Source organism: Nicotiana sylvestris, chromosome 7, assembly GCF_000393655.2.
Source record: "Nicotiana sylvestris chromosome 7, ASM39365v2, whole genome shotgun sequence".
Classification (NCBI taxonomy): domain Eukaryota; kingdom Viridiplantae; phylum Streptophyta; class Magnoliopsida; order Solanales; family Solanaceae; genus Nicotiana; species Nicotiana sylvestris.
The window spans coordinates 124,986,071-124,997,054 of NC_091063.1; the positions used below are offsets into that span (position 1 = coordinate 124,986,071).

The 10,984-nt window shown below is 32.4% G+C and overlaps 1 protein-coding gene across 1 annotated transcript; it reads right to left on the bottom strand.

Annotated features, from left to right (window-relative positions):
- Window positions 1-1,058: 1,058 nt before the first annotated feature.
- On the bottom strand, window positions 1,059-7,911 carry LOC104212338 (protein DETOXIFICATION 53). Its single transcript, XM_009761556.1, has 2 exons — window positions 7,458-7,911; window positions 1,059-2,812 (listed from the first exon to the last, which is right to left on the bottom strand). The coding sequence occupies exons 1-2, from the start codon at window positions 7,644-7,646 to the stop codon at window positions 1,424-1,426; spliced, it is 1,578 nt and encodes a 525-aa protein (XP_009759858.1). The 5' UTR covers window positions 7,647-7,911; the 3' UTR covers window positions 1,059-1,423.
- Between the last annotated feature and the right edge of the window lie 3,073 nt (window positions 7,912-10,984).

Sequence of the window (10,984 nt, forward strand, 5' to 3'; positions counted from 1 at the left end):
ACTCAAAATGACCGGTTGGGTCGTTACAATTACACTGGGTTTGTTGTTGTTATTGTTGTTGTCGTCGTCGTTTCTTTGTGGAATGATTCATAAGGTTTTAACTTTGTTTGCCATGTTTGTTAACTTGCTCCTTAGTTTTCTAGTTGATGCTCTTACTATTTTTCATCATATTTCTTCCCTTATTTCCTGCTTATTATCTGCACAGGTAAATTTTAAGTGAGTATCTTTTGACTTAAAAACCTCGCTACTATTTCACTGAGGTTAATCAAGATAATTACTGAGAACATGGGGATCGGTTGCACTAAAATAAAACTTCTGCAGCTTGCGTGCAGATATTTTGGAGCTAAGCGGCTGCGGAGTTCGAGAGCAAGCATCGAAGACTTCAGCGTTCCAGCCACCTACCATCATTTAGTCCATGGTAGTGTAGATGTGTATTTCTATTTTGTAACTTTTCAAACAGATGATGTATTTGGTATTTCAACGTTGTAATTAAAATTTTAGCTGCACCTGACTTGTACTGCCAATCACTGGGATAGTTGTATGGATTTTCTGCCATCTTATTTATTGTTCACATATGATTTTTCATTCGAGTTTGTCATTTATTATTTTGCTTACCTAGCATGTTAGAGTTAGGTGTCATCACGACTAGGTGGAATTTTGGGCCGCGACATCTTAACACGATCAAAAGTTAAACAGCATATCTTTAAGAAGGCCATCCCATAAAAATTCTTGAAAGACCAAAAGCTTTATTTCTCAATGAACTACTATGTTTATATTGAAACTGTTGAAGTTGTAAACAGATACTTTTATTTTAACTTCAACTGGTGTTGTCCAAGCAAGGCAATACACTTTTTAACATTAAATTTTTTTTTCTTTCAATTCTAACATAAAATTGTCCAAATGCCAATTATCAAGTGAATCAATTCCAGAAGCAGTTAATAGTATAGGTGATAGTAACCATCAACCTTTCATTTTTTCCCACATATATTGGCGTTCTTCATCAAAGGGGTAACATTCATTATAAAGACATGCAGGCATCTAACATATTCAGTTCAAAATTGAGGAGAAAATATACACTTTTTTTTTTGTGGTACCTATTACAAACTGTAACCCTCTAACTCACAAACTCATGTTAACAAAAAATAAAAAATGAAATGTCACACTGTTGGTTTCTCTATATTCTCCCTCCTAATACCTTGGATTCTCTCGAGACAAAGAAAGACAATTTACACTGGGATAAGTCAAATATGTGAGACACAATATAACTAAATAGTTAAAAACATGTTCTATGTGGTAACTTAAGCTTTTAGATGAAATGGACACACATTTTAGAGAGGCATCAGAGCAGCTAATTCCACGAATTTGGTACATGAAAAAGAATGAACCCACACACTTCAACACGACATCGCATGTAGGTGATATTTTAAGGTACTAGGTTGGATCCAGAATCATCATCCTTGTCTGAAGCTGCCTTGGTCAGTTCCTCTGCTCTTCTTGCCTGAAGTTTCCAATCTGTTTGCATTAATGTATACACCATCATACATACACAAGCAAATTGAGCTGCCACAAGACCTAACCATAATCCCCTAAAGCCAATCTTGAGTTTAAAAGCAAATACACAAGCACATGGTAATCCAACTAGGTAAAATGCTGCTAAGTTTATTCTTACACCCATTGTTGGTCTTGCAGAGCCAGTTAGCACACCACATGCTGCTGTTTGAGGAGCGTTTCCGATTTCAGCTAATCCCAGGATTGGAAGCACTGCTGAAATTAACGCAAGTATTTCTGGCTCGTTCGTGTACAATTTCCCCCATACTGATTTCACCCCGATGCTTACACCAAACGCTGTGAACCCAAAAGCCAGTGCCACGAAGATACCAATGAGTCCTGCTAATTTAGCACGGTCAGGGTTACCAGCCCCTAATTCATGACCAACACGTTGTGATATACTCAAGCTTAGTGAAAATGGGAACACATAAATTGTCCCTGTTGTTTGTATCAATATTCCCATAGCAGCTACGCAAGAATCAGGATTATTCAATAAGCCACTCAAGAAAAGAACAATTTCGTACCACCACCATTCCAGGCAGACGGAAAATAGGCTAGGCAAAGCCAAACTCAACAACGGACGCCATCCATTGAAAGTTGAGATAAATGTAGCACCAGCCCATGGTTTAATTGCAACTTTGGACCGAAGCAAATAAAGTAACAAGCCAATGTTCATGTTCAGTGAGTATAAAACAGAAGCCAACGCAATACCTTTCACGTTCAAATTCAAATACGTTACAAGAAGATAGGTAATCGGAAGGTGCAAAACCGTTGAGCATGTAGCTACTAAAGTAGCAGGTGTATTTATGCACTGTGTCCTTAAAAATGCTCTCAAAGGATTCAAGTGCGCGCTAGCAAGTAACTCAGGTATAGAGAAAATTAAGTAACCTTTGGCGACTTTTGTAATGACTCGATCTTGGCCTAGGCGAAGGAAGACAGGTTCAACATTTAACCACAGAAATGTGATTGGAATTGTCACAGCTAAGAGGAGTAAAGACATTTTGATGTATGTTTGGGTCAGAACTGACCATCTTTTGGCACCATAAGCCTGGGAACAAATGGGCTCCATGCCCATACAAAGCCCTTTCATTACAGAAAATCCCGTTACATTTGCAAACCCAATTGCTAGTGAACCTCCAGCTAGCTCTGTTTTGCCCATATGCCCCAAGAAAAGCATAGATATAATATTCTTTGAAAACAACAGCAATGTTGTTAAGGCCACTGGACATGCAATTTTCCCAAGCAACAGTAGTTCTCCACTCACCTGCATTTGCAAGGTGCGCGCACTCAACATATTAAAAAAGAGTTCAAGTTCAATGGAAAAAAAGGCAGCCCGGTGCACTAAGCTCCCGCTATGTGTGGGGTAGGGTCGGGCCACAAAGGTCTATAGTACGCAGTCTTATCCTGTATTTCTGCAAGAGACTGTTTCCACAGATTGAACTCATGACCTCCTAGTCGATCACATGGCAACAACTTTACCAGTTACGCCAAAGCTCCCCTTCCCAAGTTCAATGCAACAACATTATAAAAATATTTACACAATTAGATTACTTATATAAATTTGTATGATAAGCATTATTTTGTTACCTGACAAAAATGGTAACGTTAAACTATGTTGATAGTCAGAGGTGGAGCTACAAAATGCATTAGATTTATAAACATTTATTATGAACCCAATAGCTAAGATATGCTATGAGTTCGGGGTACGTTCAGACCCATAAACTTCAAATCTTGACTCCACCTCAGCTGATAATATTTTTTTTTACACTAGTGACGTATGTAACTAAATCCACTAAATAATACACTAAATAGAAGGGTAAAATTATTTAAAGATAATCAAATCTTTCGATATATACTATTGCAATTTTACATACTATTGGTCATTGCCACTGATCATTGTAGATGTCGCAAAGCCAAATTTACAATTATTAAATATATATACTATTGCGAAACTATAAGTGGTTTATTATCAAACAAAAAGAATTAAAATTTGATGAAATTAATTAATTAAGAGAAAGCGTGCAAAAACCAGAACATGGATGCACATAAGCACGTGCCCACGTATAAATGCTATCCTTTCTGGTCCTTAGTAAATTAACCTTTCTTTTTGACTAATTTAAGGACGTAAAAGATTTTAACGTTATAGAGGACTTGAAAAAGAAAGGAAGACGAAACAAAAGTCACTCTTTTTCCATTTGATACACTTACTATTGTATATCTCTATTGGTGAAAAGTTAGATTCCACCAAGACTCGTGCAGTTTAATGTGTCTATACTCATTACCCCGTATGGCTATTTTAAGTTGTTTAATGAGGCAGTGTACATCTCAATTTTGAAAAGAAGGTTTCAGGGTACCATTAGGGGCGGAGCTCCAACAGAAATTATGGGTTCGGCAAAATCAAGAAGTTTTAGGTGTTTATCATAATTTTCTTATCATATTTGATTTTTTTATCTCTTCAGTGGAGTACAATATATTTATCATAATTAATTTTACCTTTTACGAAAAGAAAAATATTATTATTCCATATTTGGCTAGTCCTTTTTCTTGGAGAAAAAGATTTTGGACTTTTATAAATTAAGAATTATTCCTTCTCATTTAGTAACATTTACAATGTAACCTTAAGACGTTTGAGAGTCTTGTTTAAGGAAAATATTTGTGAGACAAGTGTAAGTATGTCACTTGTGTGCGCCTCTTTGTGAAGTTGTTATCTCGATATTATATATTCTCTTTTATAGAGAGAATTGCTCATGTACGCTTGTGGATGTAGGTCAATAGATCACACCACATTAAATGATATGTCTCTTTTGGTATATTTTTGTTTTGTTGTTTGATTAATCATCATTCAAAGTTTGCTTAGTTAGCTTTCGAATGACACAAATTATTTCGATCCTAACAGGTGGTATTAGAGTGAGGTTCAAAACATATTCATCAAGGCGGGTGTAGTTCTAGCCGCAACCTATTTGACGGTAATCATGATTTTTGTCGGAAATTTTTGACTGAAGTGCTACTCACGTTGAGACAAACTTTATGTTGGAGATTTGGAGATACCCGTTGAAAGTTATGTAAAGAAGGCGGTCAAGTTTATGTTGTCAGAAAATTCAGGCCAAGAGGAGAATTGTAAGGTGTTTGTATTATTTTTTTATCATATTTAATTTTTCTATCTATTAAAGGAAGGGCAACATATTTACCATAATTGATTTTACTTTTTATCAAAAGGAAAATATAATTCTTCCATATTTGACTAGTACTTTTTCTTGGAGGAAAAGATCTTGGACTTTTATGAATTGAGGATCCTTCCTTCTCGTTTAGGAGAATCCACAATGTTGTCGTAAGGGGTTTGAGAGTCTTCTTTAGGAGGAGATTTTGAGACAAGTGTTAGTATGTCACTTGTGTGTGCCTCTTTGTGAGTTTGTTCTATCGATATTTTATACTCTATTTTATATAGGGGATTGCTCATCTTCGCTTATGGATGCAGATCAATAGACTGAACTACGCTAAATAGTTGTGTCTCTTTTTGTATATTTATCTATTGTTATCTAATTTATCAGTGTTCAAGATTTACTTAGTTAACCTCCACATGACAACTAATTATTTCGATCATAACATAGTTCTATTAAGAAATTCGCTTAATATATACAAGAAAATCTATTACGAACCAATAAGTACAAATATTATGGTTCAAAGCCCATAAATAACTTAAAATTCTGAAACCACCATTTAATTAGCATGTTTCAACGGGTAAAAGAAGCTGGCATTTGATACAATAATTGGTGAGTACTAGTATAGCAGAGAATAGCTAATTAAACGGATAAATCGAAATAACTACTATTTTATTATTTTGTTGTAGTGACTAGTTCAACATGCTATACTTTAATTAATGAATTAATTAGTATGAATGAATTATAGGAGGCATCAGGGTCACTATAGGTCAATTTTTCAGTTAGTAGCTTGTTAAAATAATTTTTGTAGCTAGCTAGCCAGACAAACTAGACAATGATTTTGTTTAGGTTAGAAACACGTAACGGAGTCATTTATTTAGAAATTTACCTTCTTGTCAATCTTTTTATCCTAAAAAGGAAAAATATTGTCTCCTTGTCACTAATTCTCACATCAGTAGTGGAGTATTATCTTTTGCATAAACAAACACATATAAAGGGTGTATTCGGAAGAACTTACCCATAATTAACAATTACCTAATTTTTGAGATAACATGACAACGATTACATATAGTTATTTGACAAAGTCATACACAAGCCTAATAGAAGACTTTTAGCAAATTGCGTAAATCTTCAAGATAAAGATTGCTTTACAAATAAAAGGATGTACTTTTCGAACGCACTAAAAGAAACGTTGAGTATCGAGATTCAAGACTTACAAGGAAAAAGATTAATTAGATATCTAAAACTAGTAGCAAAACACTATTAGTAATTAAAATGTCCAAAAGAATCATTGGGTAACACATTTGATGAGTAAATAAAAAAATAAAGAAAAAGAGAATTACAGCAACTTTCTCTCTAAAATTATTTTCATGCATTTATGTTATTCTCATGCATATATCACCCATGCAACCAAAAAGGAAACTTAATTATTAAAATTTAAAAGAAAACTAAATTTTCGAATATGTGCAGATGAACCATATAATTAGATTAACTCATAGTCTACGAAAAAGGCAGTATGTATCGTTTAAAGTATACTTGATTAGGAAAAATTAAAAAGGAAAAACAAAGATTAGTACATCTGCCACCTTATGTAAAAAATGATCGTAAACTTTAATTATATAGTCAAGCACTTATATAACATCTAAGTTTGTTCCAAATATTTTTTAGCTACTATAGCGAAATACTGTTATAGAGAACATATATCATAACATAACATGAAAAATTACTTCTAAAAAAAACTTAGCCGTTATACTGAAATGCTACTATAAACGATAATTATTATAAAGAAATTTGAGTGTGCTAATTTCAGCTAATGGTCAAATTAAAAGTGATAACCACAAGGAAAAGAAAAACCAAAAAACTTAGATAAGATATGTGCTAATTTACCATTGAACTCTAGTTCTTATACGAGAGGTCGCTTAGCATAGAAAAGAAACTAAATAGAATTATAGTTGATGCATACATCTACACGTTGAAAAAAAGGATGTTGAAGGCAAAGTCAAGTAAATTAAAAGTATACTTTTTTTTATAATTTAATTTTAGATGAGGTAGTACAACATGGTTAAAAATATAAAAATATCTTGAGTTCAAATCGCACAATTACCTATAATCTTATATCAAAAAAGTTTTTTCTATGTGCTTGACCCCCAAAAAAAAAAGTTGAAAAAGCTAAAGTCGTATCAGCGCAGACACAGATGCTCGTGCTTCTCTGTGCCGTTATTTGAAAAAACAAATGAAGAAAATAGAGATATGGAGTTCTTTTAATATAATGTTACGTGAGCGCATTCATGTGTCTGCCTGTGCGTTATGTCTTTTATATTTTCCTTTTCTCTAAGTCTGACTGTGTTATGTGTGGGTAGAGACCGATTAATAATTTAAAGTTAATAGAGTTCAATAAGGGCAGTTTGGTGCACTAAATTTCTATAATATGCGGGGTTCGGGAAGGGTCGGACTATAAGAGCTTATTGTACGCAGCCTTATTCTGCATTTCTGCAAGAGGTTGTTTTCACGGCTCGAACCCCTGACCTCCTGGTCACGTGACGACAATGAGTTCAATAAGCTTTTTACTATTAATCTCATTGTACTTTTAGAATTTTGTCGGAACAAAATATTTTCTTAAATTGTAGTTGGTTACGTTATTCATCATATATTTATTTCATGTGTCAAAAATACTACGTTCAAATAAAGATGTAGTTTATGAACTATATGTGTCATTATGTGTGTGTGAGAGAGAAAGCCATAGAAAAGTACCTCATTCATCGGAACTCGTCTGAAAAATTGAAGAGCACTAGTATGGGAGGAGGAATATGACCGCCGAACAAATTCTTCTCTTTGTTTTACCATCTGCTCAATGGTGGCAGCGGCTGCAGCCATTTCATCACTTGTTATACTGATAATATCATCACTTTCTTCTCGAGATTCGTTCATTGCTGTGCACATCTCTAACTTTATATATCTGATCAATCAATTAATTATGCTATAAGAAGAAAATATCTTTCGGTTTTTTTTCAATACGGAGGACAAAATCCATACAGAGTTTTATAAAATGTCTTAGAGATCAAGAAACAAATGCTTTCTTACAGGAAAATTAAGGATACTTTTGTGGTAAATGGCTCGTAAAATGAGGAGAAATGAGATTCAACGAGTGGATAGAGTAATAATTTATAGAATAATATGAACAAGAAGAGAGGATGGAATATGGAAAATGAAGTTTGGAACTGGGAAAATATGCATACACATTCCTGGCTCGTACTTGTTTATATAGTGAGTAGTACTAAAGTTCGTGAATAAATATTATCTTTCAGCTCTTACAAATTAAGTGTCCTTTACAATGGCTGCAGGGTAGTAGCTAGCTAAGAAATGATATACTAGGGGCAGGTAACTATATAAATTACTATATTCGTACAACATTATGCGTTTCAAGTGAAAAGTAATCTAATTAAATCTACTAAACATTCCACTAATTGAGTGCATTCTTCACTTGGACTCTGGCTTAGCAGTAGGATTAATCTACAATCCAATTCATTTAACTAAACATCTTCTCCTAATTAAGCATTTTAATTTATAATTAGCCCTTGCTGTTCCACTTTATGTATGCATCATCATCGTTTCTCGACAACCACGAAACATTCGTATTTTGCTCTTATCAGGAACGTAACCTTATATTTGATAATTTCTTCTCTTTTCTTTGTTGTATATGTTTAATTAATCTTTAATTTGAAATAAATAGGAATATAACCAGCTATACTCCATAAGTTTTGTCTAATTCATTGCACTTGTTTTCATCATAGATATATATTCATGCTACCTTTTAAATTTTTTTTTTAACCAAATCCATCATCACTTGAACAACATGCACTGAAGATTTTTTGGTCAAACAGTTTCAGAATCTAATTAAAATTCTTTTTAGGGGGAAAGCAAGCACTTTATTCTCTGTATATTATTAGTTCAAATTTGACCAATTAGGTAACGTACTAGCTATATATGTGGGGCCTCGTAAGAGAAAATTATTGGCATCCATTAACATTTGTTTTTTGGCCAGTCATTGTAATCTTCCTACTAAATTGAATTGCACGTAGAAAAGATAAATTTTGGATTAACTCCTCCACAAAATAAAATATATAAATAAATTGTGATGCTTGTCTAATAACAGATTGCTGCATGTGTTGGCTGCATATAAACCATCTTTCTCTTTTAGTTTTTATATCTTTTGAGTTAATCATAAACAGTTTTCACAGATTTATATTTTAGAGAAAAAGGAATGAAATCTCCAACCCATGCCTCCATTTTCTCCTCCAAAATACAGTAAACTCCAAAATAGAGTAAAGTTACTTCAACCATTACTTTATTTTTCACTCCAAAAAAGAATATTTTATTTTATATTCTTCTCTCTCTTCAATATTATATTATTATCTTTTATTTAAATTTTATTTTTTATTTCTATTAAAGAAAATCTATCTTTTTTTCCTTTTTACATATTCATCAGATATAATTTAATATAAGATTATTTTATATCATAAATTTCAAATAATATAATTTGTAAGAAAAGATTATAGATTATATATATATATATATATATATTAACGGAACTATAATAATTTTGGTGTATCTGGAAATGACATACCTCCCTACTAAGTTATTCTTCTATTTACAGTAGTTTCAATTTTTATGTTTTTTAATTTATTGTATTTTCAATTTTTATGTATTTCCAATTTTAATGTATTTTTATTTAATATATTTTCAATTTTCACTTTTTAATTTTAGCAGCATCTAATATTTTATATTCGCACCTTTCAATTTTAGCAACATCTAATATTTTATATTTGCACCATTCATTTTTTGAGATGATTATATATTTTTTGTGCAATTATAACTTATAATAAAATTAATTTACAATTTTGCATAAAAATAATAGATGCACAAAAATTAATTTATCAAAATTATACTCCAAAGTTAAGATGTAAAATTAATATTATAAAGATATTACATAAACATAATTAGGTATATATAAAGAGATAAATTAAAAGGGTTAAATAATAAAAATAATAATAAAATAAACATGAATAGTAATGGAGGAGATGAGTAGTGTCACTCCATATTTGGAGTAACACTGTTCATCCCCCATTTTTAGGGCAAAAATAGGGGAGCATTGGAGCTCCATTATGACAAAAAATATCCCCATTATGAAGAAATGGGGGAGGGTTGGATATGCCCTAAAGCATGGTAAAATGCCGGCAAATATATATCTAGAATTATTAAAGAATATGTTTTCTCGTCTTATTTTGTTAAAATTACTAAAGAGGAAGACATATTGTTTATTTGAACAGTCTCAATATCATAATTTCGTACCATCAAATTAGGTTATGGTGAAGTGATAAATACTCATTCATCCTTAATAAGTATCGGGTTTGAGCGCCAAGTAGAATCACATTTTGATAGGGAATGCTTTACACAACAAATGAGACTTCTCAATACGAATCCGGATTAATCAGGCTCAAAGCAGGGTACCAAGTGGGGGGGGGGGACTCCATTATCCAACACTTTTCTGCCTATAATATCAACTTTTTTTTTGTATAATAAGTAACATGCACATTAATTCTTCTAATAGGTCCGAGTACTTTGTGAAAGTTTGGCTGACACTTCTAGATACGTGATGACAACGACATCTATAAAATTAAATTTGTATGTGTTCTTCTTAGAAGAAACAGCTTTAAATTATTCTTGAAATTCTAATTTGACAAAAAGATGAAATAAATATTTACCAATATTCCCAAAATAACTTCTCAAAATTACCCAAGCTAAGCATAGCTACAATTATGAGATTGAATCCAATATCATTTGAAATTCTTTGCATAGGGAACAATAAAACTATATATTTCCGCCTCTTCGAGGGACATTTCACTGTCTTCACCCATAACTAACAAATAGATGCCCCATGCATTAAAACCTAATGTTTACATACCAAGGTGTTTTTATTATATTATAGAGGAAACATATCACAGTCTACACAATACATACATATATATACACACGATATCCATCCAAAAAATGTGGTCTAGCGATTAATAAAGCGAATAAAATTTACTATGAGATATTAGGTGTCACAAAAATGTTAGGTGAGTTTTTAATTTTGTATAAGTTAATTGGACAAAAATTATCCGATACTCGTATTGGTTGATAATAGATACGCGATAAAGGTGTAGACTGATTAACATCGCCGCACAGCAAGTTGGAATAGAATCTCATGAAGAATTCTATATCGTCATTGATAACAGTTG